The 25,298-nt window shown below is 36.5% G+C and overlaps 1 protein-coding gene across 1 annotated transcript in view; it reads left to right on the top strand.

Moving 5' to 3' along the window:
* The window catches only part of LOC148942427 (protein argonaute-2-like), a 295,554-nt gene that overhangs the window by 73,508 nt on the left and 196,748 nt on the right, over nt 1-25,298 (top strand). Inside the window, exon 11 of the mRNA XM_089103040.1 lies at nt 5,111-5,285. Coding sequence (XP_088959166.1) covers nt 5,111-5,285 — 175 coding nt within the window. The remainder of the gene's footprint in view (nt 1-5,110; nt 5,286-25,298) is intronic.

The raw sequence follows: 25,298 nt of genomic DNA, 5'->3' as shown, positions 1-25,298 counted from the left end.
GATAGCCATTTTGTTCAGCATGGTCGAAAATATGATAAATATGTCTTTTAGGATGACTTAATCCCCCGAAGTTCCCTGTGGGTGGGCTAAAAGTTTTGAAATTTACCTATTGTTAACATTTTGTTTTGTTTATTGGTATTTATACATATTTTTTCAGGTGGTTTTTTTTGTGTTTGGGGTTGGGATGGGGGGGTCGGGGGTTATGTTGGAGGATCTGTTCATGATGGAAGTTTTCATGGGGGAAGGGAAATTGCCATGAAGGGGGCGCCGGACTTGCCAGCATTATTTATTTTTTATTGGGAAGTATACAACCATTTTCAGGAAGGATTTTTTCTGGAGGGGGGGGGGGGCCAGACGAGGGGGTTAATCTGGAGAATATTTCCGTGGAGGATGTTTCTTTGGGGTAAGGGACATTTCTATGAAGGGAGCGCCGGATTTCCAAGCATTATTTAAAAAACGATCAGAAATTAAATAAAAAAAAACAAGTTTTTTCAACTGAAATGTAAGAAGGAATATTAGAACTTAAAACGAACAGAAATTATAACGTATGTGAGGGGGTTCTCTCCCAAGTCAATACCTCGCTCTTTACGCTACAGTTTTTTTTTAGTGCTTTCAAAAGAGCTATCTATTCTAATTAAACGGCCTTTGTGATTCAGGGGTTTATGAATAAAATTTTTTTTTAACTTTTAACGTAAAGAGCGTCGTATTGACTAAGGGGAGAACCACCTCATATACTTAATAACATGTACTTAATAAAAAAAAAAAAATAAAAAAAAAAGCAATACGGCTCAATAGTGATCGAAACTTTTAAAAACGGAATTTTGATGTCAATAAATGTATCAAAAGAATGGGTTTATAATGCTGATTCTAAATATATAAATTTTATTAAGTTTAGTATTACTCATCAAAGGCTATGAGCCCGAGAAAATTTACTCAATTTTTTAAAGAGGGAGGAAACATCCCCTGCATTAACTAAAAAACGATCAGAAATTAAATAAAAAAAACAAGTTTTTTAAACTGAAAGTAAGGAGCGACATTAAAACTTAAAACGAACAGAAATTATTCCGTATATGAAAGGGGCTGTCCCCTCCTCAACGCCTCGCTCTTTACGCTAAAGTTTGACTGTGTCTCACAACTTTATTTTTTAAAACAATAAAAAACTTTAGCGTAAAGAGTGAGGCGTTAAGGAGGGGACAGCCCCTTTCATATACGGAATAATTTCTGTTCGTTTTAAGTTTTAATGTCACTCCTTACTTTCAGTTAAGAAAAACTTGTCTTTTTTATTTAATTGCCAGAAGAAAGATCACGGATGCGTGTTTATTTATTTATTTTTTTCCCCAGGGGTTATTGTATCGATCCAGTGGTCCTAGAATATCGTGGGAGGGTTCATTGGAACGGAAATTAAAAGTTTTAGGGCGCTTTTTAAGGGACCAAAAAATTGAGGGCAACTAGGCCCCCTCCTACGCTCATTTTTTTACCAAAGTCACCCGATCAAAATTTTGAGATAGCCATTTTGTTCAACATGGTCAAAAATATTGTAACTATGTCTTCTAGGATGACTTAAACCCTCGAAGCCTCCAGGGGGAGGGCTGAAAGTTATTAACTCTACCCAATGTTAACATATAGTATTGGTTATTGGGAAGTATACAGAAGTTTTCAGGGTAAATTTTTTCTGGTAGTGGGGGGTGGGGGTGGGTCGGGGGTTATATGGGAGGATCTTTTCATGAAGGGAGTTTTCATGGGGGAAGGGACATTGCTATGAAGGGGGCGCCGGATTTCCCATCATTATTTTAAAAAAAATCTGAAATTAAACATAAAAAAACAAGTTTTTCAACTGAAAGTAAGGAGCAACATCAAAACTGAAAATGAACAAAAAAATATTAGCTATATGATTGGGTTCACCTTCTTGTCAATGCCTCGCTCTTTAAGCCAAAGATTTTTTAGTACTTTCATAAGAGCTATTTATTCTAATTAACGGCCTTTGTGATTAAGGGGTCATTTTTAAAGAATTGGAACAAAATTCGAACTTTAGATTAAAGAGCAAGGTATTGACTAGGGGGCAAACCACCTAACATACGTATTAAAAATATATGAATATAGAAGTTCGTTACGTAATTTAATTCGTAAGTTACGTATATTTATTACAAATAAAAACATTCTTAATTAAAATTAAACAAATTTCGAGAAAGCCATTTAACCAAATAAAAGTAACATTAATATGCAAATTTCATTTTAATAATTCATGCACGGTAAGCCAAAATCAAACCCTGCATTAATTAAAAAACGTTCACAAATGAAATAAAAAAAAAGTTTTTTTATATCTGAAAGTAAGGAACGACGTTAAAACTTAAAATGAACAGAAATTATTCCGTATATGAAAGGGGCTGTCCCCTCTTCAACGCCTCGCTCTTTACGCTAAAGTTTGACTTTCTCACAACTCAATTCTTTTTAAACAATAAAATTCTGTTTTAATTGCAAACTTTTTTAATAAACTTTAATGAAATTCACACCATCAGATTCAGCTTATCAACGAACATTATTAAAGAAGCTTCAAACTCCTATCTGCAAAAATTTGGAATTTTGCATTTTTAATTAATTTTAACGAAAATTACACCATCACATTCAGCTTATCAGAGAACCCTATTAAAGAAGTTTCGCGCTCCTATCTGCAAAAATGTGGAAATTTGCATTTTTTGCTCGAATAAAGATCACGATGCGTGCCCTCCAAAAAATGGACGGTAGCTAAGCCCCCTCCCACGCTCATTTTTTCTCGAAGTCACCAAATTAAAATTTTGAGATAGCCATTTTGTTCAGCATAGTCGAAAATCTAATAAATATGTCTTTTAGGATGACTTAATCCCCCACAGTTCCCAGGGGAAGGGCTGCAATATATGAACTTTGCCCATTGCTACATATTGTATTGGTTATTGGGAAGTATACAGACATTTTCAGAAAGGATTTTTTTCTGGTTGGGGGGGGGGGAGGCTTGAGGAGGAGGTTACTCGGGAGAATCTTTCCGTGGAGGATGTTTCTTTGGGGTAAGGGATATTTCTATGAAGGGTGCGCCGGATTTCCAAGCATTATTTAAAAAACGATCAGAAATTAAATTTTAAAAAAAGAAGTTTTTTCAACTGAAAGTAAGAAGCAACATTAGAACTTAAAACGAACAGAAACTATTACGTATATGAGTGGGTTCTCCCCCAAGTCAATACCTCGCTCTTTACGCTACAGTTTTTTTTAGTGCTTTCAAAAGAGCTATCTATTCTAATTAAACGGCCGTCGTGATTCTGGGGTTTTTGAATTAAAATTTTTTTTAACTTTTAGCGTAAAAAGCGTGGTATTGACTAAGGGGAGAACCCCCTCATATACGTAATAACATATACGTAAAAAAAACAATAAAGAAAAAAAACAAGCGATACGGCTTAATAATAATGGAAACTTTAAAGAACAGAATTTTGATGTCAATAAAAGCATCAAAAGAATTGGCTTATAATGCTGATTTTAAATATATAAATTTCATTAAGTTTAGTATTAATCATCATAGGCTACAAGCCTGAAAAATTTACCCGATTTTTTAGAGAGGGAGAAAACATCCTCTACAAGTGAAAGAATTTTAATGAAAATCCCACCGTCAAATTCAGCGTATCTGAAAACCCTATTACATAGGTTTCAAGCTCATATCTGCAAAAATCTGCAACTATATCTGCAACGTATTTTTTGCCAGAGGAAAAATATACGAATATGGAAGTTCGTTACGTACGTTAATTTGTGAATTACGTCAGAACCAAATTTAGAGACAGCCATTTAGCAAAAGAAGAGTAAAATTTTTATGCAAATTTTGTTTACTTATTCAATGACTATGAGCCAAAATAAAAGCTGCATTAACTAAAAAACGATCAGAAATTAAATAAAAAAAAGCAAGTTTTTTAAACTGAAAGTAAGGAGTGACATTAAAACTTAAAACGAACAGAAATTATTCCGTATATGAAAGAGGCTGTCCCCTCCTCAACGCCTCGCTCTTTACGCTAAAGTTTGACTCTGTCTCACAACTTTATTTTTTAAAACAATAAAAAACTTTAGCGTAAAGAGCGAGGCGCTGTGGAGGGGACAGCCCCTTTCATATACGGAATAATTTCTGTTCGTTTTCAGTTTTAATGTCGCTCCTTACTTTCAGTTTAAAAAACTTGTTTTTTTTTATTTAATCCTTTATAAGACGAGGACAGTAGGCCTATACTTAAAAAAATTAGAAAAGATGCGCGTTTTATATCATCTTGTCCAACAATACTTGTGTTGCATCATCTTGTGTATGAAAATGTAATATGTTGCAAATTGTGTTCATTTTAACATTATCTTTTGTTAATTAAAATGAACTCTTAAACATCTACTAATTTTTCAGTACCCCACTAGTGGTAACAGGAGAATAAGAAGAATAAATAAAAAACGTAAGACTGCTTTCCATTCGAAAAATTATTTTTCCTTGTTGGTTAAGGAAAAATATTTTTCAAGAAAAACATCAAGGAAACAGGGAAAAATTATTTTTCTTTTTTTCTTGTTGAAAAGGAGGATAATTCTTGTATCTGGAGTTTTTTACTGTGAAAATTCCAGTGGCGTAGTTTTCAGTTTGACCTGTCTTCTTTTTGTTGTAGTTTAAGTCCTAATTTAAATTCCCCTAAATTATTTTTCATAATAAACTTTTACCATTAAGATTAATCGAAATAAAAGTCACATTTCTTGGATCAATATAGAAATTCAATTGTTCCTAACTAGACAGTTTTCGTCAAAACTCGTTTTTGAGTCTTGATTACTTTGGTTAAAAATGATTTTATCCTTTGCTCGGTTGTATTGATTTCCACAATCCTGATAAATGATTTTTTAATCAAATAAAAATATTGTTTAAGTTTACATGCATCCATGGATATATGTTTTCTGGAGGGAGTTGATCATCAAAATTGTTTTGGGTCTGCTACATTTATTCAGGATTCACAAAATATATTTGTTTTACCTTCAAAAAGGATAATGGAAAGTTTTTTGTAAACATCCGATACTGTCTGGGTTATACTTGGTCCAGCCGATTTGCCAGTTCAACTAAGATGCCAAACTCTATTTCTAGGTAGATCTCAATAATATCACCAGATACATTGAGAGTGGATCCACTTCGAACATGCCGCAAAGAGAGATTCAGTGTCTGGATATTGTTTTACGCTACCACCAAACATACAACTTGCAATTTGTACCAGTGACAAGGTCATTATTTAGTATGAAACAGTTAAGGCCCGTTGAATTGGGTAGGTCAACTTGCTTATTTTATTCTGTTCTTGTCAATTTATCTACTATACCGACTTAGCATTGTTAGTTGAGTTACGACACCTTTTCTGATAAACAGGCAAGTCTGTTCAACGTCACATGCCGTATAGTGTTTGGAATACAGTGCTTTCAACATAGTGAAATTCCTCTTAATATTTTATTTTTTTCCGAAAGGTTTATGATAGAGCCTGATTAAAAGATTTTAGGTAAGTGATAACATATTATTATTATTATTATTTATTTCTAACCCACACTATACAGAGGTACAATACGTGAAGTATAAAAAAAACACATAAAAAAGCAACGAAAATCAATATAGAAATCGAAGAATACCAGTTACTGAGTAACACATAAAATTTAAAAGAAACTAAAACAAAAGAGAAATATCATAAAAGGAGGGGGAAAAGAAGAAGAGAAAAAACTCACAATACGTAAGGAACAGTGTAAGGAACTTTGCCGCACAGAGGTAAGTGGAGCAAGACGATCCCAAGTCCGTTAAATGAGGAGGGTTGGGCTGTGGGTTTGCAACCCACACCCGGGATCCTGAGAGGTAAACCTCAAGGGAAAAACACCTGCGATTGAAACGTCTACAATAGCCTCGGATACATCGGGGGTCGTACAGATAACGACCCCCCGTATACCCTCAGAACCGTTTTTGACTATGAAAGTGAACCTAAAGATGGGCTTCTATAATATGAAAACGATGAACTAGATATCCGAGACAGAACAAGTTATTAAAGAAATGAGACAGTACATCATCAATATACTCGTTCTTACTGAAACAAGGTGGACTCGTAAAGACTAGAGAAGTTTGGTGACGGACTTACAATAGCATCAATATCTAATCACAGACAGCGCAATAGTACTGCCTAAGTAAAGAACAATGTTGTCACAATGTATTATTATTTTTTTCCCTTTAGACCAGGGCACTTCGTATCGAAGGATTTGTCGTAAAAACGTTGGAAAGAGTATATACGATTGGAAATTAGAATGGCTAGTGCCCTTTTTAATAGTTGAAATTGATTGGAACGCAACTAAAACCCCTTCCACGCCCACCATTTCCCCAAACACATCCAATCAAAATTTTGAGATAGACATGTTGTTCAATGTACCTGATTTCCAGATATAGATTATGTTTTTAGGAGGAACCTCCCCCGACAGCCCTTATGGCAAGGGTTGAAAAGTTAAGCCCTGGGGAAAGATAAGGTTTTCATAGAAACCTTTGTCGTAGAGACTTCAAAAAGGGCTCACTCGATTGAAAATTTACAGGGCTAGTGCCCTTTTTAATAGTCGAAAGGGATTGAAGGGCAACTAACCCACCTCTCACGCCCAACTTTTCCCCTAATACATCCAATCAATATTTTTAGATAGCTATTGTGTTCAACGAAGGTAAAACTTTTGGAAAAGCCATCAGGAATAGTGAAAAAGTCCCAAGAGATTGGACCAGAGGTTTACTGGTGCTATTCTTCAAGAAAGGTGATGCGCTAGTCAGTGACAACTAGAGGGGCATCACCCTACCGTCTTTGCCTAGCAAAATACTAACCCCAGTCATATTAGAGTGTCTAAGAGAAGATAAAGATTCACACCTCAAAGAAGAGCAACACGGATTCCAACCTGGGAGGTCTTGCTCTGATCTTATTTTCATTCTAAGACTGATGGTGGAGGATTCAACAGAATGGAACAAAAAACTCTACCTGGTCATCATTTATTTTGAAAAGGTGATTGATTCTATCGCCTGCAAAACGTTATTGAAGATCTAGGAATAAGTGAAGATGAAAGGCTAGTTCCCTTTTTAATAGCCGAAAGTGATTGGAAGGCAACTAACCCCCTCCCACGCCCACCTTTTCCCAAAAATATTCAATCAAAACGTTGAGATAGCCATTTTGTTCAACCTTGTTGAAAATACTGGGAATTAGGTCTTTGATGATGACAAAAAAGCCCTCAGTGCAAGAATTGTAAGTTATGCCCTGGAGACATATAAGGTTTTTATAGAAAGTATTGTCGTAGAACTTCAAAAAGGGCACATTCGATTGGAAATTAAAATAACTTTGAGATATTCATTGTTTTAAAAATAGTTCAAAGATAATATACTGAAAACTTAGGGGTCGACACAACTCCCCAGGGCCCGGAGGCAGGCTTTGTAAGTAATACTCTGGTGGAATATATATTTCTTATGGAAATGATTCTCATATAATCTTTAGAGAGGGCTCATGTGATTGGGAATTGAAATTTCTCGTTCACCCTTCAAATGCATCCTGTAAAACTTTTGAGATAGCCATTCTGTTGAAAATAATCCAAAGGTCAGAATAAAAAAAAACGCCAGTGTCGACACACAAGGCTCGAGGGCAGGCGTTGCAAGTTATTCCCTGGGGGTATATATGGTTCTAATGGAAGGGATGCTGTTTATAAACTTCAGAGAGGGCTAATTTGAATAGAAATTGAAATTTCTAGTTAAATTTTTAAGAGTAAAAAGAAATAAAAGGGCGTTTAGCCCCCGCAACGCCCTTTTTTCCCCAATCCCATCCGATATAACTTTTAAGATAGTCATTTTTAAAACAGTTCAAAGGTCAGATCACAAAAACTCCATTTTTGACAACCCCCCTCCGGTCAGGGAAGCAGGCATTTTCAAGCTTTGTCCGGGGGCCGAATGTGGTTTTTATGAAAGGGATGCTCGTATAAACTTCAGAGAGGGCTCATTTCATTGGAAATTAAAATTTCTAGTGTATTTTATTAGAGTGAAAAAAGACCAGAGGGCAACTAGCCCCTCCCGCCCTACACAACTTTGGGTTTCTTGGATGGATAAACCCATCCGATAAAAATATGAGGTGACCATTTTGTTAAAAAGAGTTCAAACATCAGATACTAAGACTACAGGGTCAACACAACCCTCCAGGGCCCAGGGACAGGCGTTATAAGTTATACCCTGGGGGCATATATGGTTCTTATAGAAGGGATGCTCGTATAAACTTCAGAGAGGGCTCAATTGATTGAAAACAGAAAGTTCTAGTTCACTTTCAAGGATTCAAAAGAGACCGAAGGGCACTTAGCCCACCCACCACGTTCTTTTTTCTCCAAACCCATCTGATAAAAATTTCGACATAGCTATTTTAACAAAAACAGTTCAAACATCAGATAATAAAAACTCTCAGGTTAACACAAGCCTATTTTTTCACTTTGATTATTCCCTGGGATAAAACCTATTATTCCCTGGGGGTATATATGGTTCTTATGGAAGGGATGCTGTTTATAAACTTCAGAGAGGGCTAATTTGAATAGAAATTGAAATTTCTAGTTAAATTTTTAAGAGTAAAAAGAAATAAAAGGGCCTTTAGCCCCCGCAAAGCCCTTTTTCCCCCAATCCCATCCGATATAACTTTTAAGATAGCCATTTTTAAAAACAGTTCAAAGGTCAGATCACAAAAACTCCAGTTTTGACAACCCCTCCCCCTCCGGTCAGGGAAGCAGGCATTTTCAAGCTTTGTCCGGGGGCTGAATGTGGTTTTTATGAAAGGGATGCTCGTATAAACTTCAGAGAGGGCTCATTTCATTGGAAATTAAAATTTTTAGTTCATTTTATTAGAGTGAAAAAAGACCAGAGGGCAACTAGCCCCTCCCGCCCTACACAACTTTGGGTTTCTTGGATGGATAAACCCATCCGATAAAAATATGAGGTGACCATTCTGTTAAAAAGAGTTCAAACATCAGATACTAAGACTACAGGGTCAACAAAACCCTCCAGGGCCCAGGGACAGGCGTTGTAAGTTATACTCTAGGGGTATATATGGTTCTTATAGAAGGGATGCTCGTATAAACCTCAGAGAGGGCTCATTTGATTGAAAACAGAAAGTTCTAGTTCCCTTTCAAGGATTCAAAAGAGACCAAAGGCCACTTAGGCCACCCACCCACGCCCATTTTTCTCCAAACCCATCTGATAAAAATTTCCGACATAGCTATTTTAACAAAAACAGTTCAAACATCAGATAATAAAAACTCTCAGGTTAACACAAACCTATTTTTTCACTTTGATTTTCTCACTTTGATGCCCATTTTAATGAGCATTTGATTTTTTTTTTTAAGTTTAGTTTTGAAATAAGGAATTTTAAAAACTTGAAACTTTTTGAAATAGAAAACGAACAAAAATTACTTTTTAAAAAAAATCAGAAAAATATATTTTTTAAAGAAAATTAAAGACAATTTTAAACTTAAGCTCAGCAGATACAAATACCTGTTAAAATTCAAACTCAAAACGACCAAAAATTACTATTAAAGAATAAATGAAACCTAAAACCAACAGAAATTAAATAAACAATCATAGCAAAAAACATACAAGTAATAATATAGTTGAATAAATAGATCTGAAAGCGAGTAATGCTTAGATTGAATATGAAGATCAAGCTTAAAATGAAAAAAAAATTCCCCTATTGAAGTATAAATGTAACTTAAATTGAACAGAAATTAAATAAACAGTTAATGAGAACTAAAATACAATAGATATTAATGCAAATGAATAAATAAATCTTAAAACGACTGAAACTAGGATTGAATATCCAAATCAAGCTTGAAACGAACAAAAATCACTACAAACAAAAGTTTGGGTATCGTTGGGTGATGAAAAGATTGATCAGGTGGGCAGCTTCACTTACCTTGGTAGTATTATTAGTAAAGATGGTGGGAGCAGTGAAGATGTTAAAAATAGAATAGCCAAGGCTCAGGGTGTTTTTTCACAGTTAAAAAAAGTCTGGAAGAATAGGAAGATAAGTCTGCAAACCAAGATTAGAATCTTAGCAGCTACAGTGATGACAGTAAAGGAAAAGGTAAAGGATGCGGCACTAGACCCTTAAGGTCCAAACCGGCGGTGCTGATCTCCGTTTCGTGGCCCTTCAGCCAGGAAGTGCAATGGGGGGCTGGGGGCCAGCAAACCTTTGCTTTCGCAAACCCTTCCTGTTTACCTTCCCCAGATTTCTCCAGGTACCCATTTAGAGCTGGGTTGACTCTGGCTAAGCTTACAGGGTCACACCACTGACCCGCGTCCCAAACTAAGAAACTGACCACACCAGGGATCGAACCCAAATTCACGGATTCTCAGCCCAGCGCGCGTCCACTTAGCCAGAACGGCTTTGTGATGACAGTGGTCAAATATGGCTCTGAAGCATGGACGCTCCGAAAAACGGATGAAGATTTGCTAGATGTTTTCCAGAGAAATTGCTTAAGGATTGTTCTGGGTACCCGGCTGACTAACCGTATTTCAAACAATAGGCTATGCGAAAAATGTGGTTCAATACCGCTTTCTAGGTCTATAATGAAAGAAAGGTTGAGGTGGTTAGGGCATGTTGTGCGGATGAAGGATGACAGATTGCCGAAGATTGTTCTTTTCGGCCAACCATCGAGGGCTAAACGGAAAGAAGGTCGTCCCCGTCTAGGGTGGGAGGAGGTCATAAAGAAAGATTTGAAGGAAATGGGAACTTCGCGGGCGGGTGTAAAAAGGGAGGCTTTGAATATATTGGGGTGGAGGAGGAGCGTGCGTAGCTGTGTTGGCCTCAGGCAGCTTGGTGCTGCGATGAGTTGTTAGTAGTAGTTAGTAGTTAAATATTAAGGAGTACCTGATAAACTAGTCAAAATGATAATGACACATTATAAAGGACGTGAATGCTGTGTACGCACAGAAAATGGGGACACGCGTTTTTTCAAGATAATGTCTGCAGTCAAGCAAGCATATGGTTTATTCCCATTCCTGTTTGTCATTGTAATGCACTATATTCTATGGCAGTCTTCAGGCTGTGGAATGAAGATTAGCAGTCGATAGATATCTGATCTGAACTTCGCAGATATCTTTGTTCTTTTCGAGGAAGCGAAACGGTGACTGCAGCTGCTACTCGATGCTATAGATGAAAAGGCGTAAAAAAAGTGGGGCTTGCGGTGAATGTCAGTAAGAAAAAGAGCATGGCCACTTCTGATTGTCCCCAGATACGGGAATGCAAAGCAATTGAGCATGTTAAAGAATTCAAGTATCTTGGGAACTGGATTGAATATGATGGTGAAATAGCTAATGAAATCAAGAAGAGAATTGGACTGGCTACAACAGCCTTCAACAAGTTGAAACCAGTCTGGCACAGCAGTAAATACTCTCTTTCCTTAAAGCTCTGTGTCATAAATAGCAATGTAATGTCCATCCTCCCCTATACTAATATGCTGGAAATTAAACGTTAAACTGGAAAAACCTGTCCTAGCTTTTGAGAACATGTGGCTTAGAAGCATCCTGAACATATCTTGGCAGGAAAAGGTCACAAACAAAGTTCTTCGGTTAGCTGGTCAGCCATTAGTTAGTGACCTCCTGATGTGAAGGAGCAGAACTTACCTTGGTCATGTCTTTTGTATCCAGAGGATCGACTCCCAAAAATATTATGTCAGTGGTGCCCCGAGGGTGAACACATAAGAAGTTGACCAAGATACACCATACGACGGCAGTACGACCAGAACCAAAGAAGTGCGGAGATGTCTCTTTAACCACAGTGGGAAGATATCATGGCTGTAGCTCAGTTCCGAGATGTGTGGTTAGGCTTTGTAGACGCCCTATGGACAATACCTGGCTCTCTAGGATATAAGGTCTTAGATAAGGATAAAATATGTTGGAGTGAAATACCCTAAAACAGGATACCTATTCTAACACTGAGCTCTCAAAACATCTAAAAGTTCATTCATTTAGTCCAAAAGTTACATCTAGGATGCTTAAATCATCAGCAAAATCTAAGTTAAGGAAAAGTTTTCTTCCTCTTTTGATTTGGTATTCTCCCATTACCTTTCCTGTGCTCCTTAAGACAATGTTCTCCTTAAGCCATGAAAACGATCCAAATTAATGGGGATAGAGCACAGCCCAACTTTACTCCTGGTTTAATATTGAACCAGCTATTAACCCAATTTCTTACCTTAACCACAGTGGTCTTACCTTAACCGCAGCGGTTAGGCATGCCATAGAAGGAAAAGACCTCCGATAAAACTTTCCTATCCGATGAATAGGACGCTTGCTCATAATCTATAAAAATGAGGACTAAATGGTTTGGTAACTGAAGGACTTCTCAATTATTAAACTAAGCGTGAAAATTTGGTCGACATATCCTCTATCCTTTCTAAAATCGCACTATTCCTCTCTTAAAACATTATCTACAGCATCTTCTTAGTCAAAAAATACCATCATACTAATAAATTTGCTACCTAACGTAACCAGTAATCATACCTTTATGATTACTGCACTCACTCTAACCACTTCTCTTACATTAGAAGTTTAATTAGGCTTTCTTTAAATCCCTAGATGCTTTCCCTTTTCAAAATCATATTCAGAGTCTTCAGTAACTTATTTCTAACATCAATGCCATATCTAAGAAACTTATTTACCAGGCTATCAGCATCTAATTCTTCAGTCGTTAATTTTTCCTCTGAAACTAAATCTTTCTTCACATACAACGTGTCACAAACTTTTTCATTTTCCTCTCTATCTTTTCCTGTAACTCTATGCCTGTTTAGCACATTCTTAATTTGTTCTGGCCATCTCTCTTTAACTCATTCTTTATCAATAATTGTAGCCCCGTACCTATATTTAACTGGGAGAAGTCTAGATACTCCATGGGAGTGGCCAAATATGCCTTCTGGGTTGAAATAACCCCCACAGCCCTCGGGGCAAGGGTTATAAGTTACGCAAGTTACCCGTTTTCAACATATGATTTTTTTTTTTTTTACAAGAAAAAGTAAAAAAAAAAGTAAAAAAAAGTGCATGTTTGATCCTCGGTCTCTAAAAAGGGTTAGAGAAGTTGGTAAACCCTCAAAGAAACGTTTAGAGCGATATTGAATACAATCACTAGGCTTATGTTATACTAGGTTTATGCTACTTATCGAAAGGGTGTATTAGCAATATCTAAGGAACGGAGGAACTTTCAAGAATGAGCAGTGGGTAACCAGTCAACACTGATCAAAATTTTTAAAAGCCATTTTGTTCAAAAGAGTCAAAAGGTCTAATACCTATGCCACCGATAACACTATGTCCCTTACAACCCAAGGGCAAAGATTGTACATAATACAATTTGCCAATTTTTCCACGCTAGATTTGCTACCAGGAATAGGGAGAATGCTTGATCCAGGGTTTGTGCAAAAAGTCAGGCTCTAAGGAACAACTGAGTTTATTAAGTTGAAACATTTAGGGTATATGACAGGGGACGGGTATGAAAGAATAATTGGAGGGAAACCAGTCCCTTGTCCTTTTTAATTGTCCCATCCCCTTGCCAGAGACTGATATTTTGAAAAAGGTATTTTGTTCAAAATATTCTAAAGCTCAAATATCTATTTATGTGGGGAGGGATATATCCTTGGAAGGAAATACCTTGGGAGAATATATTTAGATACCATCGCTCAACATATATCAGGACTATTTCGGAGACCCAGGATCAAAATTGCCTCTATTTCCCAACAACAAGACCCTATATGAGAACAATGGGCAGCCTGCAAACTCACAGCCCTTATCCAATGGACTGTGAAGGGTCTTGTCATCGATGATGGCATTGCTTTTGGACCTCACGACTATTTTAAATAAAATGTATTTCTCAAAAATGTTAAATGGATATCTCTGGAAATAGGACGGAGAAACAGTGAGGTAGGCTGCTTGCCTTTTTTCGCTTTTGACTCTAGAAAAGGGCCCTAAAACTGTAAATTTACAATCGAATGAGCCCAATATGAAGTTTCTACGGTAACGTTTTCCATATGAAGTGGCCTGATAAAAAAAATAATAGGTTAAAGCAAGGGGTGCAGATAAGGGGGAAGGGGAGTTCTAATATGCCCTGGGGGCATATTAGAACGATGTTGGCACAATTAATTTTTTTTCTTTTAGATCAGGGCACTTTGTATCGAAGAAATTGTCGTAGAAACTTCAAAAATCCCTCATTCAATTGGGAATTGGAGGGGCTTGTGCCCTTTTCAATAGTCGAAAGTGATTGGAAGGTGGCTAACACCCCTTCCACACCCACCATTTTCAAAAACACATCCAATCAAAATTTTGAGATAGCCATTTTGTCCAGCGTAGTTGCTTTCCAGGTAGAAATTTTGTTTTGAGGACAGTTCCCCACAGCCCTTAGGGCAAGGGTTGTAAGTTATACTCTGGGGGCATATAATGTTTTTTTTATAGAAGGCGTTGTAGAAACTTTAAAAAAAACTCATTCGATTGGAAATTCAAAGGGCTAGTGCCCTTTTTAATAGTCCAAAGTGATGAGGGCAACTAACCCACCTGTCACTCCCGCTTTTTCCCCAAACACATCTAATCAAAATTTTGAGAGTTTTGTTATTCTCTTGTCATGAGTCAAACCGAAAATCTTGATCAACTTTTAGTTCAATGGCTATCTACTTAGTTTACTAGTAGATATAATACTTGATGTGTTTATTTTTTTACCATATTAATTGAATCATGGTATTGCATTTGATAAAATTTATCACTAAGGAACCATTTTCAGCATTTCTCATCGGTTTTATGACGGAGCAAATAAATACTTCAATAACTCAAACATTTTGTCCCCAACGGTCTATTAAGATAGTTTATTGTTCTATAATACGTCCAAATATATTATATTGTATATCGGTCGGGGATGTTCTTATCACTAGTGATACCAATTCGAGTTTTCCGATGTAGTGCAATCCATTTATTTTTTTATTAATTAAAAACTTTTTTTTACACAAAATAAGTTTTTCAAAAGAAGTAAAGAACTCCATTAAACCAATAATGAACAAAAATAGGATCAAATAATCTACCATGCATATAACTACCACAAATCAGTATTAATAAATAAATGAAACCCAAAACAAAAATAAATTAAAATAAATAACAGAGTCAAACTCAAAACGAGCAGAAATTAATATGAGTAGGGTTTTTAACCCCTATTATTTCTAAAAGCCAGAATATCGTGTGTACTTTACTGAAAAAAAAATCTAATGAATCTACTGAAAAAAATGTGCATTGTTAGTTTAATATAAATATGCTGATATTTATTTTCTTCGAATCTTAATTAATTTTTGATTTCTTAAGGTTGTAGAAATAAAAACATTTAAAAGAATTCTTTTCAGTAAAATATAAATTATATTCTGGCTTTTTAGAAATCATAGGGTTTAGAACCCTACTCACATTGATTTCTGCTTGTTTTGAGTTGGACTCTTTTGTTTATTTTAATTTCTACTTGTTTTGGGTTTCATATACTTATTTATACCGATTTGTGGTAGTTATATGCTTGGTAGATCATTTGATTCTGTTTTTGTTCAGTTTTTGCTTAATGAAGTTCTTGAGTTTTTTTTGAAAACAATTTTTGTGTAATTTTTTTTTCGATTAGTTTCTGTTTGTTTTATATTGTACTGAGCTTCATCTAAAGATGAAGGGAGAGATTTTTCATCCTCAAAGACCTAATTTCCAGAACTTTCAACTACTTTGAACAAAATGTCTATCATCAAAATTTTTATTGGATGTGTTTTGGGAAATGGTGGGTTTGAGAGGGTTGTTAGTTGCCCTCAAATCACTTTTGACTATTAAAAGGGCAATAATCCTTTCAATTTCTAATTGAATGAACCCTTTTTGAAATTTCTAGGACAAAGCTATCTATAAAAAACCTTATATACCGCCAGGTCACAAGTTACAACCCTTGCCCTGAGGGTTGTTGGGCGTTTTGTCATCCTCAAAGACTTAATTACCAGAACTTTCAACTATGTTAACAAAATGGATATTTCAAAATTTTGATAGCGGGTGTTAGGGGAAATGGTGGACGTGAGAGGGGAGTTAGTTTGCCTCCAATCACTTTCAACTATTAAAAAAGGACACTAGCCCTTTCAATTTCCAATCGAATGAGCCATTTTGAAGTTTTTACGACAACGCTTTCTATAAAAACCTTATATGCTTTAAGGGCATAACTTACAACCCTAACCCTAGGGGTTGTAGAGGGTGTGGGTTTCATCCTCAAAGACCTAATTCCCAGAACTTTTAACAACATTGAACAAAATATCTATCTCAAAATTTTGATTGGATGTATTTGGGGAAATGGTGGGCGTGAAAGAGGGGTTAGTTGCCCTCCAATCACTTTCGACTATTAAAATGGCACTAGTCTTTTCAATTTCCAATCACATGAGCCCTTTGAATTTTTTAAGACAACACTTTGTATTAAAACTGTATATACTCCCAGGGCATAACTTAAAACCGTTGCCGTAAGAGTTGTGGCGGGGGATGGGGTTTTTATCGATAAAAACCTAAGCTCTGTATCTTTCAAATACGTTGAAAAAAATGTGTATCTCAAAATGTTGATTGGATGTGTTTTGGGAAACGGTGGGTGTGAGAGGGGGGTAAGTTGCACTCCAATCACTTTCGACTGTTAAAAGGGAAGCAGCCCTTTGAACTTCCATTCTAATAAGCCCTTTTTGAAGCTTTAATGACAACGCTTTTTATAAAAACCTTATATGCTCCAAGGGCATAGCCTAACTTAGAACCCTTGCCCTGAGGGATGTGGGGGGAATTTCCTCCTCAAAAATTTAATTTCCAGATCTCTTAACTACATTGAACAAAATGGGTATCTCAAAATATTCGTTTGGGGAAATGATGGGTGCGAGAGGGCTTTTAGTTGTCTTCCAATCATTTTGGCTATTAAAAAGGGCACTAGCCATTCCAATTTCCAAGTAAATGAGCCCTTTCCAAAGTTAGGCCCTGGGGGCATATAAGACTTTTAAAGAAGGCGTTGTCTTAGATACTTCAAAAAAAGCGCATTCGATTGGAAATTCAAAGGACTTGTGTTCTTTTTAGTAGTCTAAAGTGGTTGGAGGGCAACTAGCCCCACCACGTTCATCATTCCCCCAAAACATCATATAAAAATGTTGAGATAGCCATTTTGTTCAGCGTAGTTGATTTCCAGATAGAAAATATATTTTTGAGGAGGACACTCCCCAACAACTCTAAGGGCACGGATTACAAGTTATGTCCTGGGGCATATAAGGTTCTTATTGAAATTATTGTCGTAGAAACTTTAAAAAGGGCTCAACCAATTTGAAATTCAAAGGGCTAGAAAACTTTTTAATAATCGAAAGTGATTTGAGGGCAACTAACCCCCCTCTCACGCCCATTTTTCCCCAAAACACATCCAATCAAAATTTTTAGATAGCTATTTTATTCAACGTAGTTAAAAGTCTTGTAAATTAAGTCTTTAAGGATGGTAACTCCTCCCCCCACAGCCCACAGGGCAAGGGTTGTAAATTATGCCCCTAGGGCATACAAAATTTTTATTGAAAGCTTTGTCTTAGAAACTTCAAAATTACTCATTCAATTGGAAATTGAAAGGGCTTTTTTAATAGTTGAAAGGGAATGGACAGCGACTAACACCCCTCTCACGCCCACCATTTTCCCAGACACATCGAATTAAAATTTTGAGATATCCATTTTGCTCAACGGAGTTGAAAGTTCTCGAAATTAGGTCTTTTATGATGATAACCCCCTCGGAGCCCTCAGTGCAAGGGTTGTAAGTTATGCCCTGGGGCATATAAAGTTTTTATTGAAAGCTTTGTCGTAGAGACTTCAAAAGGGCTCATTGAATTGGAAATTGAAAGGGCTAGTGCCTTTTTTAATAGTTGAACGTGATTGGATAGCAACTAACGCCCCTCTCATGCCCACCATTTACCAAAACATATCCAATCAAAATTTTGAGATATCGATTTTGTTGAACGTAGTTGAACGGTTTGGAAATTAGGTCTTTTAGGATGATAACCCCCTCAGAGCCCCCAGTGCAAGGGTTGTAAGTTATGCCTTGGGGACATATAAGGTTTATATAAAAATTTGTTGCATAAATCATAGGCAGCACGATTGCACTGCCTAAGTAAAGAATGGGGACACTCGAGAACGAGACAAGAAACGAGGAGGACACTTCCCCACAACCCTCAGGGTTGTGAGGAACTTAGAACCCTTGCCTTGATGGATGTGGGGTTAATTTCCTCCTCAAAAATTTAATTTCCAGATTTTTTCAAACAGTTTGAAGTAACGAACTGTAAGTAAGGAGCGACCCGGCACAATGGTAACCGAAACTCTAAAAAACGGAATTTTGATACCAATAGATACATCAAAAGAATCAAATCTAAATTTTGATTTCAAATGTATAAGTTTCATCAAGTTCCACGCTAGATAATTTTACCTATCAAAAGTTATTCGCCTGAGAAAATTTGGCTGATTTTTGAAAAAAGAGGGAAAGACCCCCTAAAATCTATAGAACTTTAATGAAATTCACACCATCATATTCAGCGTATAAGAGAATCCTACTGTAGAGGTTTCAAGCTCCTATCTACAAAAATGTAGAATTTTGCATTTTTTGCAAGAAGAAAGATCAAGGATGCGTGTTTATTTTTTTTTTTTTTTTTTTCCCAGGGGTGATCGTATTGACTCAGTGGTCCTAGAATATCGTGGGAGGGCTCATTGGAACGAAAATTTAAAGTTCTAGCGCCCTTTTTAAGTGACAAAATAATGGAGGGCAACTAGGCCCCCTCCCACGCTCATTTTTTTCCCAAAGTCATCTGATCAAAATTTTGAGATAGCCATTTTGTTCAGCATGGTCGAAAATATTATAAATATGTCTTTTAGGATGACTTAATCCCTCGAAGCTCCCAGGAGGAGGGCTGAAAGTTATGAACTTTACCCAATGGTATTGGTTATTTGGATCCGGCTCAATGGTAACCGAAACTCTAGAAAACGGTATGTTGATACAAATAGATACATCAAAAGAATTGGATTTTAATGCTGATTTCAAATATATAAGTTTCATCAAGTTTAATCCATAGTTACGCGCCTGAGAAAATTTGGCTGATTTTCGAAGAAAGGGGGAAAGACCCCCTAAAATTTATAGAACCTGAATGAAAATCACACCATCATATTCCGCGTATAAGAAAACCCTACTGTAGTGGTTTCATGCTCCTATCTACAAAAATGTGGAATTTTGCATTTTTTGCCAGAAGAAAGATCACGGGTGCGTGTTTATTTTTATTATTTTTTTTTTCCCAGGGGTGATCGTATCGACCCAGTGGTCCTAGAATATCGTGAGAGGGCTCATTGGAATGGAAATTAAAAGTTCTAGTGCCCTTTTTAAGTGACCAAAAAAATGGAGGGCAACTAGGCCCCCTCCCACGCTCAATGTTTTCCCAAAGTCACCTGATAAAAATTTTTAGATAGCCATTTTGTTCAGCATGTTCGAAAATATTATAAGTATGTCTTTTAGGATAACTTAATCCCCCGAAGTTCCCGAGAGAAGGGCTGAAAGTTATGAACTTTACCCAATGTTAAAATATAGTATTGGTTATTTGGAAGTATACAATACAGACGTTTTCAGGGGAGATTTTTACTGGTAGTGGGGGGAGGGGGGGTCGGGCAGGGACGTACGCAGGGGGGGCCTCTGGGCCCGGGCCCCCCCGAAATCTCACGATTTTTTTCATTTTCCAATAATTTTCTGATTTTTCTCACAGAATAATGGGTTTGAAGGATTTGACACTCCCTCCCCGAAAAAAATTGGGCTCCCCCCTCGAAACAAATTGCTGCGTTCGTGCCTGGGGTTGGGGATTATTTAGGAGGATCTTTCCATGAAGGAAGTTTTCATGGGGGAATGGACATTGCTATGAAGGGGACGCCGGACTTCCCAGCATTATTTAAAAAAAGATCAGAAATTAAATATAAAAAAACAAGTTTTTCAACTGCAACAGCAGCAACATCAAAACTTTAAACGAACAGAAAATATTACATATTTGATTGGGTTCACCCCCTAGTCAATACCTCACTCTTTAAGCCAAAGATGTTTTAGTACTTTCATATGAGCTATTTATTCTAATTGACGGCCTTTGTGATTAAGCGGCCATTTTTAAAGAATTGGAAAAAATTCGAAATTTCACTTAAAGAGCGAGGTATTGACTAGGGGGCGAACCCCCTAATATACGTATTAAAAATATATGAATATAGATGTTCGTTACGTAAGTTAATTCGTAAGTTACGTATATTTATTACTAATAAAAACGTTCGTAAATCAAATGAAACAACTTTCGAGAAAGCCATTTAACCAAATAAAAGTAAATTAATATGAAAATTTTGATTTAATTATTCATGTACGGTGAGCCAAGATCAAAACCTGCATTTATTCAAAAAGTTCAAAAATTTAATAAAAAAACAATTTTTTTTAACTGAAAGTAAGGAGCGACATTAAAACTTAAAACGAACAGAAATTATTCCGTATATGAAAGGGGCTGTCCCCTCCTCAACGCCTTGCTCTTTACGCTAAAGTTTGACTTTCTCACAACTGTATTTTTTTTAAATAATAAAAAACTTTAGCGCAAAGAGCGCGGCGTTGTGGAAGGGACAGCCCCTTTCATATACGGAATAATTTCTGTTCGTTTTCAGTTTTAATGTCGCTCCTTCCTTTCAGTTAAAAAAACTTGTTTTTTTTTATTTAATAAATACATTGAACAAAATGGCTATCACAATTTTCATTGGATTTGTTTGGGGAATTGATGGGCGTGAGAGGGCTTTTTGTTGTCTTCCAATCATTTTCGGCTATTAAAAAGGGCACTAGCCATTCCAATTTCCATGCGAATGAGCCCTTTCTGAAGCTTTTACACAAATGTCGATTTGCCAAACTCCCTTTGCTTACAGCTTCCGCTTTGCTCTTCCAAGGGGTGGAATCCAGGGGGTTATACTTGGGTATTACCTTATCAAGCTCTTCCCGTATATTTATTTCCTGGAATTGAGTCTAAAGGAAACAAAAAAAAATACATTTTGCCAACATCCTTCTTTACTTAGGCAGCGCCATTGTGCTGCCTATGACAAATCTGCAATTTGTTTTGTGTGTTAGAGTATGCAAGACTAACTATGTCCTATAGTTGGCAAAATCTTCTACCCTTAAGTTATTTTAGCACCTAATTTTATGTCTAAATGCAATAATAATTAGAATTTATCTTTATGCTTGTCAGGTATGTTTCAGATTAGATCTGATTGCAACATTTCTTATACTTTTGTGAGAAACAAGCTGTCAGCGTAAACTGCCAAATAGCAAGGTCAAAATCTTCTTTACTTTCCAAGGAATAAAATAAAGTTATACAAAAGATAACCACAATAATAAAACAAAAAGAGTGGCAAAATTTAGAAATCAAGGAGGCACACTTGTGCCTCTATAAAGAGGCGACCCACCACAATGTTAAGCGATTTCAGGTCCTAGAGGTTGCAGAGAGACGGCGATAATCGCATTTTGTATCCGATGCTCAAACTAAGAAACTTGCAAAATTTCATTCTCCTCCAATTTTATCTTCATGGGGTAAACTGGGCCGGGGGTTTGAACCCTCCCACCACAGCCCCCCTTTAACGTTGTTCGATTGGGCTGAAATTTAGAAGTTAAGCTTTCCTAGGGCCCGGGAGCTTATCCTCGAAATTTCAGCCCAATCCGATCACTCCTTCCCTGTTTTCAAAAAAACAAATAGAGCCACTTAAAATTCATCATCATTTCTTTTTTTTTCTTAGCCACGCCTACAGGCCACAGTTGGCAACGAATCGGGTTGAATGAGGACTCATTCGAAGCAGAGTTCGGCCTATTAGGGCCTTTTGATATTTTCAGACCGAAAAAATTATCCCCCGAATTTACATTTACGAAAAACCTCGTTTTCCTATATTAGCCCATGTTAATTTTTCCCACCACAACCCCCCTTTAACGTTGTCTGATCGGGTTGAAATTTAGAGAATAAGCTTTCCTGGGGCCTTGAAGATTATCCTCGAAATTTCAGCTCAATCTAATCACTCCTTCACTGTTTTCCAAAAACCAAATATCAAGTATTTTGGGAATTTGCTTGCGTCGAAAATAGCTTTAATTTACTAAAAAACAATTATTATTGTGTCTGTATAGTCCAACGGTTGATACTCCAGACTGTCAGGCAGAAAACTCGGGTTCGATTCACCATCAGAGCAAATTTTTTATATACTGAATTTTAACTTTAAAAAGAAATTCAGTTTCTTTTTTAAATTATTTGAAAAAAATTACGTTTTCTAAAGAGTTAAAGAGGCTGAGTTACAAGGTCGACCCTTAAAACGAACAGGGATTAGGAGGCACAGTTGGGGGGCTGTTAAAGAGGCTGATTCACAAGTTCGAACCTTAAAACGTACAGGGATTAGGAGGCACCCTGTACGACGTGATTTGAGTATTCAGGAATTAATAGCCTTAACACAAGAATATTCAAGAGCAGGGGGTTTGGGGGGCGGCAGCCCCCCAACTTTAACTCCTGACATGATCAGCTAACAGTTAGTCAAGCAATAATAAGTAATAAACTGTACAAAAGCGTGCAGAAATTATTTGAAAAAAACTACGTTTTCTAAAGAGTTAAAGAGGCTGAGTTAAAAGGCGAAACCTTAAAACGTACAGGGATTAGGAGGCACAGTGGGGGGGCTACCTCCCCCCAAACCCCCCACTTTCGCAGCCTTTAAATATAAAAAAAATTTCTTTAAACTGAAAGTAAGGAGCGACATTAAAACTTAAAACGAACAGAAATTATTCCGTATATGAAAGAGGCTGTGCCCTCCTCAACGCCTCGCTGTTTAGGCTAAAGTTTTTATTGTTTAAAAAAAGAGTTGTGAGAAAGTCAAACTTTAGCGTAAAGAGCGAGGCGTTGAGGAAGGCACAGCCTCTTTCATATACGGAATAATTTCTGTTCGTTTTAAGTTTTAATGTCGCTCCTTACTTTCAGTTTAAAGAATTTATTTTTATATTTAAAGGCTGTGAAAGTGGGGGTTTGGGGGCGGTAGCCCCCCAACTGTGCCTCCTAATCCCTGTACGTTTTAAGGTTCGACCTTTTAACTCAGCCTCTTTAACTCTTTAGAAAACGTAGTTTTTTTCAAATAATAAATTTAAGGAAAGATATATTCTAATTATGGTTTTTAATTTAATACATGACTAATTTTTTCAATGGTTGTTTGAAGTGTTTGGAGGAATATAGTAGAATGTTTGGATGGTTTGCGTGATTATGTTTATGTTTCGATTATTAGGGTAACTAATAGCAAGTCAGAGAAGAAATATGAATATGTTCATTTTCATTATCAGCATTACTAGTGTAGTTAGTTTATACTTATAATCAGCCTTGAGGAAATTATATTCCATGTACACCCCTAGGACAATTTTATTGCAAAGTCATGGCAGGGTAGAAGATTAAGTTGAAACAAGAAATTTGTTACCTTGTAAGAGGGGAGGGGGGGTTTCTCATGTTGATGACTCCATTTCCCAACTCAGCCATGAGACCCAACTATCCCTAATTAATCCTCGAATGGAAGAAGTGAATCAAGTGAGATAGACATCTTGACAAAATCCTAACATCGTAATAGAATATACAACACAACACAGGTATATCAAAAACTAAGATTTTATTATTAAAGAAGAGAACTTTTTAGTTAATAGTTATGGTTATTTCATTATAATCAAAATTCAACAATTAATTATTCACAATCAGAAATCAAAGATCAATTCTTGCTCTTGTATTGGCTAGAAATGAAATTTATTATTATTAAAGAAAAGCAGGCATTATAACTAATATATTAAGGCTAATATGTTCCTACTTAGAAGAATCTAATAATAATATTAAAGAATGGGGTACATACCCATTTACTAGGATTTTAACATAATAAAATTAAGAAATAGCAAGGAACATATCAGACTTACATTTTATAAGCATAAAAGAAGCTTGAGCAAAGCCATAACATAACCCCAACTGACTTCTATGGTCAGTGTCGCGGTATATAAAAAGATGTGTTCCCCTTTATTTTTCAAACAAACGTACCTATATTCAATCCTTCTAAGAAAGGGTGTGTATTGAAAAATAAGTTCATGGGGTTCAAATATACTCTGAAAGGGCATTGGCTTAAGCCGTTTTCTACTAATTCATAGTAACTTGATATTAACTCTAAAATTAGAAGGACATTTCTTACAACCTATAGCTTATGTATATTTTTAAGTCATATTTTATTACTAGACGAAAGTTAAATAAACTTAAAAATGCTATTTCGGTTTCTACCAATTCATAACAACTTTATATTAATTCTAAAATTAAAAGGACATTTCTTACAGATCCGACCTTGTAATATAAGCTTGCGTAAAAGTGTTTTAAAGATATTATTATGTTGATATCTTCGAATAACTATAGAAAACTATTATAGTCGTCCCACTCAATTGCGCTGGCCTTTACAAGGATCAAGGAGGCACACTTGTGCCTCTATAAAGAGGCGACCCACCACAATGTTAAGCGATTTCAGGTCCTAGAGGTCGCAGAGAGACGGCGGTAATCGCATTTTGTAGCCCAAGCTCAAACTAAGAAACTTGCAAAATTTCATCCTCCTCCGACTTTATCTTCATGGGGTAAACTGGGCCAGAAGTTTGGACCCTCCCACCACAGCCCCCCTTTAACGTTGTCCGATTGGGCTGAAATTTAGAGGTTAAGCTTTCCTAGGGCCCGGGAGCTTATCCTCGAAATATCCTCGGGAGCTAATCCTCGGAGGCACAGTTGGGGGGCTACCACCCCCCAAACCCCCCACTTTCGCAGCCTTTAAATATAAAAAAAAAATCTTTAAACTGAAAGTAAGGAGCGACATTAAAACTTAAAACGAACAGAAATTATTCCGTATATGAAAGAGGCTGTGCCCTCCTCAACGCCTCGCTCTTTACGCTAAAGTTTGACTTTCTCACAACTCTTTTTTTAAACAATAAAAACTTTAGCCTAAAGAGCGAGGCGTTGAGGAGGGCACAGCCTCTTTCATATACGGAATAATTTCTGTTCGTTTTAAGTTTTAATGTCGCTCCTTACTTTCAGTTTAAAGAAATTTTTTTTATATTTAAAGGCTGCGAAAGTGGGGGTTTGGGGGCGGTAGCCCCCCAACTGTGCCTCCTAATCCCTGTACGTTTTAAGGTTCGACCTTTTAACTCAGCCTCTTTAACTCTTTAGAAAAC

The sequence above is a fragment of the Artemia sp. Qi Xiang Cuo genome, chromosome 17 (genome assembly GCF_049724085.1).
Source record: "Artemia sp. Qi Xiang Cuo chromosome 17, ASM4972408v1, whole genome shotgun sequence".
Taxonomy (NCBI): Eukaryota; Metazoa; Arthropoda; class Branchiopoda; order Anostraca; family Artemiidae; genus Artemia; species Artemia sp. Qi Xiang Cuo.
This window is presented reverse-complemented; position numbering and strand designations above follow the sequence as displayed.